This window comes from Aethalodelphis obliquidens, unplaced genomic scaffold, assembly GCF_003676395.1.
Source record: "Aethalodelphis obliquidens isolate GAN/ISIS:26980383/991018 unplaced genomic scaffold, ASM367639v1 scaffold14, whole genome shotgun sequence".
Taxonomy (NCBI): Eukaryota; Metazoa; Chordata; class Mammalia; order Artiodactyla; family Delphinidae; genus Aethalodelphis; species Aethalodelphis obliquidens.
Window position 1 is genome coordinate 23,930,283 of NW_020837958.1, and position 6,000 is coordinate 23,936,282.

Genomic DNA, 6,000 nt, shown 5'->3' on the forward strand with positions numbered 1-6,000 from the left:
CCGCCAGCTAAGCCCTGGAGCCCCTGGCACCAAGGCCTGTCCCGTCCGGTGCCCAAGCGGAGAAGGTCTGTGAACGCTCTTTCAGTGTCACGCACTCTCCTTCCCCTTCCTCCAGCTCCTAGGATGCCAGTTCAACATTTACTCTCCTGTTACACAGCTTACTCTTTTATCCCTTGTTACTTGAGTTTGAAACAAAGGCCTCCACAACATATGGCCGACACCTAAGATTCCTACTGCCAGAACATGAATAATTAATTATTCACAATCTTGTGTCACTACTATCTCAGTTACAAACACCGAAAAATGTCATGGACCCATTTCCAAAGAAGTAAAATGAGACTCCCAGATTATACCAATGCACCCGCAAATCAACTCTGGTAAGATGTTCCACACCAAGGTAGAAGATCTCACATTTATGTTTCGTTTTGTGTTTTTTAACTTGCATAGTATTTCCTAAGATTTCACCCCACTGATTCAGTTGCTTTTAGGCTTTCGTCCTTGTGGGGAGGGGAAAGGGGAAAGCAGAGTGATAGAATGGTTTTACTAAAAGCTGATAGTGTTGTTTTGGTCCACAATATATCAGCGAAATTTCTGTTTAAAAGAAGAGGAATGTGAAGGGTAACACACCGTGGACCCTTGAGATGGATATTTAAACAAAGAACCTCTCCGTTTACGATTTGCAGATGTTTTCCAATCCACCATATATCTTTTTTCTATGTGTGCCCCTTTAAATGATTATATCCACACACAATTGTTTTCATACCCGCAGGTAAAGCGAATGAAAATTTTAGATCAATTTCAAGAATGCATAGCTTGGGAGACGGCTGTCAAGCAATTTGAGAACTACCAGAAAAAAAATGTCAAACTTCCAAATTCTACAAAATACCAACTGGGGAAACATCATAACTGCATTTGCGGCTATGTTAATACTTATTCCTAAAGCCCAATTCCAATGTTAGCGTACAGAGCAATTTATTCTAAGAGAGAAAAATTCAACTAATGTGATTTTTTTTCATATTGGCTTCATGTGCTCATATATGCAAAGTTAAACTCCGCACCTGAACTCCCCACCTGATGGCAGTTGAGCTGGGAAAGAACAGCTCTTTCCAGGGCAGCTGCGGGACTGCAGGGCCTTTGCAGTATCTACTGCCGCATAGGTGCATGATGGTGCCTACAAGAAGCCCACCAGGACCAGAGAGATTTGGAAAATTGGGAGGTGCCTTGGTCATTTTCTTTACATATCCTATACATTTCCAAAGGCTTCAATTTCTCAAATGCAAAAATTAGCGCTCTCTTAGAATCATTTATCCTTTTGTTTCTGCCCTTCTTGATTTTCACATTATTAAGAAAATGTGTATTCATTTAATATCTTGAAAAAATTTAAAGTTGTAAAATTTACAGAATAATTAGTATAGTGACTACAGGGAGGATTAAAATTTTAAATCATTTCTAGTACTTCCAAAGTCATTTTGCTGGTTATTATTATGGCTTTTCTTAAAAGCACTGTGACATTTCCCATGCAAGAAATAGACTTCTAGGAGAGGTCAAATAATTAAAAATGCATATACATTGTTTCAGATTTAAAGAGAGGAACTATTTCAGCTATCAATTATTGATATATTTTGATTCTTCTTCCTTCAGTACAGAAGGAAGATTCCACTGGGGGATTCTCTACTCAAGTGGTTTTAAAGCTGAGACCCAGCTTTCTTTTCACCACTACTCTTTGGAATTTTATTGTTTAATTTTTTAGGTGGTTGTGTTTTTTATTCATTTTTCTGCATTAAAGGAATTTAATTTGGTGTCACTATAAGCAACAAAAGAAAGGCTCTTTGAACAGGTGCAGGTCATTTCTTAATTGTAAAGGGGATAAATCCTCGGTAGGAAAGGATAAAAATCTGCAGGTACCAAAACAAAAATCACACACACACACACACACACACACACACACACACACACACACACACCAGACAGGTTAATTTAGTGCAACATTCCTGAATTACTAAGTAGGTTTCCAGAGCAGCCCCGCTTCAGCAATGAGCAACAAAAAAGATTTTCCGAACATATTACAATCTCTCTAAGCAACCAGGACTTAAGGAAATAGCTCTGCAGATTTTTTTTCATGCTGAGTCCCAGGCAAACAGAGGTTTGCTTTTCCTTACCTGTAGATCTGGCCGAGGGATTTTCCAGCAAAATTCTTTAGTCCCTCTTTTCCTGGGGTCAAAATCCTTTGTTTTACCGACTCCATTCCTGCAAAGCGTGGTGTCGGCTCTTGCCAGATTTAAATAGAAATCGCTAGGAAAGGGGAGAGTTGCGCATATTGTCTTAATCGCTTAAGGTAGTTGTAGGTTTTTTCTTCTCAGCAGAACGGTATCGGTGTGCCTCTTGCAAGAGTGCGAGTGAGAGAGGGGAGGGAGAGTGAGAATGAGAATACAACAGAATAGCTGCATGCAACCCACGGGTTTCCTAATAGGAGAGTTGGTAGACACAATCAGAAAGTCTCATTGGAAGGGGAGGATCCGGTGGCAAAGGGCGCACGCAGTGCCATGGTATTTGGGCGGGTGCAGATGAGTCCTTGTCCTGGAAGTCAGTCCACTGGAAAACAATGTAAATTCCCGGTTTTGAAAGCCTTGTTGCTGTCAAATCTTCTGCCTTTTAAACGTGGGCGGAAATACCACAGAACCCTTGTGTAAGGACAAAGTCAAAAGAATGGTACTTTTTAAAATGGTGCCTTTGCGGTAAGGAGCAGAGCAATTCCAAAACTCATGGGAGCATCTTAGGTCTCAAGTGAGCGATACTGCTATAGTTTTTCCTCCTTGCCCACGACCTCCTCCCATCACGCCGGCGCAAACTCCGCTCTGCGGTAGTGTCGAATTAAGATGGAGAAAGCTTGCTGCTCTTTGAGGACGTGAGTAAATAACAGATACACGGTTCTGATTTGGGCAGCGTCAGGGAAGATTTTGTTTTCAGCACCGCTGACAGAGCCCGTCTGGGCGCTTCTCGGAAAAATTGTTCAGCACCAAGGACAGAGTAAGTTTCAGGAAAAGGGGAGGTTTCTTTTGGCTGGCCAGGTTGCCAACTTTCTAGGGGAACTGGGAGGATGGCCCTGACCAAAGACTATACTGGGGATCTTCAGGAATGGATGCTATGGAAACCAAGTGAGAAGATGTCATCATCGCCAGGGTTTGCAGGGAGCATGGTGCATTGAGCTCTGCAAAAGAGAAAGACTTTATTAAAAATTGACAAGTTACTTCTAGTTTCCTATGTTTTGCCCAGCATGCTGATGCCAGCTCTGACAGTGTTGCAGGGAAGGAAGATTACAGCACATTTTACTTATGTTTGTGTTATTTGGGGCACCGGGGCTCCCTTGAATATAAAATATATGTATACAAAGTGCATAATTATATTGTTCCTGTGTTTTGTTTTAACCCCTGATAGGTAAGAAAAAAAAGGAAGGAAGAAAGGAGGAAAGAGAAGGAGGAAGCAAGAAAGAGGGATAGAGGGAAGGAGGGAGGTGGGGGAGGGAATAGAGAAATAATTTAAAAAAGAATAATTTTCCTGTGTTCTTGGTTAAATAAAAGAGAAGCAGTTTAATATAAATTCCTTGGAATTGTATGCTTCTTCACTTAACTAATTTTCAGCACACTACTGAAATACCAATATACTGATGAAATTTGTGGCTATACCTTGTGCTTGTTAACAAATTATCATTGATTATATTTTCAAGATTTATTTAAAATTATTTATAATCGTTTAAAATGTAATTTTTATTTTGTACCATCTTCTCCTAAAGCAGAACTACAGAGAGAAATTCATGTAAGATATTTGCTTTCACATATATAGGAATAGCATCAATGAATCTATTTCATTAAGCAAAGCAAGAAAACAATGCAAGCTTAATGTTAATTATTAATGCATTTGACATGAATCACGAACCTCTTAGATGAAATTCAGGCAAATAGTTACAAAACAGATTGTCCTTGAAACACATTCGCAAAGTCAAAATCCTTCAATTTCCTTTAAGCCAACAGGGGGAGTAGATTTTTCTTAGGGATTCTGTTACTGTATCTCAGAAGTATGGATCTAAGTACAGAATCATGTAAGAATATTACCCAAATAGGCCAAATAACACAATGAATATGCATACACTGAATGGATAGCTGAAAAAAATTTCAAAAGTAGCTAAAACTACCATTATTAAATTTAATATTTATCAAATTATATTTTCTATGAATTATAATAAAGAAAAGGATACCGGAAGCATCTTTCTCTTATTTTGTTGTGCATTAAAATATATATTTCCTATTACAATACTGAACAAGATTTTTCTAAAACTCTGGAATGCCTCGAAATAGTATCTACCCCCAAGGTGATCAACTGTAAAAAGGGAAAAAAGAAAACTCATTAAACTACCTTCCTCCAAACAAAAGATTCAAGCTTGTCAGGACTTGACTCATCAAGTGTTTTTCAAAATATCTAAGTTTTTCAAATCTTTAGTGACCAAGTTCATTAAATTTAATTCATTTGGGATATCCATTATTTTGAAATTCCAGAAAGTTATATAAAAAATAGAAGTCAAAGAAATATCTGTGAAGCTATGATGGTGACATAAAAATGATTTTTCCAAGCATTCCTGCCTAAGTTTCACCCGAAATGATTAGAGATCTAAACCACTGGCAAACTTGATTGCTAAGTCATGTGTGTGTGTGTGTGTGTGTATATATTCATATATACCATATATATGAATGATACAAATCCAACACAAAAGCATTGTTTGTAGAGTAAAATAATTACATTCATCTTATTGAAATCAATGTCATTTGGCTCTCTCCTCCATTCTCTTGATAAAAGTGTGAGTGTTTAAATCAGAATTACTGCTAATATTAATCTATTCATACTAAAAATATTTATTTAGTGCTAAAAATTTCACTAGGTTCTGAGGCTGTTTCCTGAAAGATCTCACAAGCTGCATGGGAAATAGACACATAAATACAATGACAGATACTTCTGGGTGAAATTGGACAAGTTAAGTAACCCAGCCTGGGAGTATAAAGTGTACAGAAAAGATTTCAGGAAGTGATGTTTCCTTGTCTGTCTTAAGACTTGAAGAGAAACTTAGTCCTGTAAAAATGATGACAGCCCAGGAAATTGGGTGGGGAATGATGGTGGCACTTGGGGAGATCCCAGCCAGAAGACAGACATCTTGAGCAAAGTCATAAACAAGGGGAAAATGTTGTATGTGAAAAATTACAAGAATTGTTGCTAGGCTACAATTTAGGCTATTCTTAACAGCTACACCCAATATTAGAGACACATACTTACATATTACTTACTAATCCAACATATTTTCTTCATGCATGGTCCCCAAATCCAAACACTGAACATGTACTTTTGTGACCTTACTTTCACCAGATTTATCTTTATGCAAGGAAATATTAGTAGTTATACATATGGCATTCATTTAGGGACATTGAAAAAGTCTTTCATTCTCTGGACACCTTCCCTTACTGTTAATATTTTCCATCCAATTTTAGCCTTAAATTACATTATTAGGCAATTCTTTCTCTGGTAGAGTTGTCCCCTTTATCCAAGCACTCTTAGCAATAAAAGGAGAAGGTTTCATTGACTATAACTAACATGTGTAGTGTTACAATTTATGAATGACTTTCATTTACATTATCTCATTTATTCTTTGGAATGATTCTTCAAAATAACTAATTTCATTCCCAGTTTTTTTTTATTCCCAGTTCATTGAGGAGGGAAATGAGATTTAATGAATTGCCTGAAGTCATGCAACCAGTGATGAAGAAGCAGTATGGGTTAGAGTAGTTTTTCACCATTTAAGATTTTGTTAAAATACAGATTCTGATTCAATAGCTCTACAGTGGAGCCCAAGATTCAGCAATTCTAACAAGTTCAGGGCTGCACCTGTGGATCACGATTTGAATATCAATGGTGTAGATTATGAAATGTGAAATCAGCTGACCTGAGTTTGGGTCCTGG

General features: G+C 37.7%; 1 protein-coding gene across 1 annotated transcript in view; it reads right to left on the reverse strand.

Annotated features, from left to right (window-relative positions):
* Positions 1–2,404, reverse strand: part of SLC17A6 (solute carrier family 17 member 6) — a 37,589-nt gene extending 35,185 nt beyond the window's left edge. The window contains exon 1 of the mRNA XM_027115698.1: positions 2,160–2,404. Coding sequence (XP_026971499.1) covers positions 2,160–2,245 — 86 coding nt within the window. The 5' untranslated portion in view covers positions 2,246–2,404. The remainder of the gene's footprint in view (positions 1–2,159) is intronic.
* Between the last annotated feature and the right edge of the window lie 3,596 nt (positions 2,405–6,000).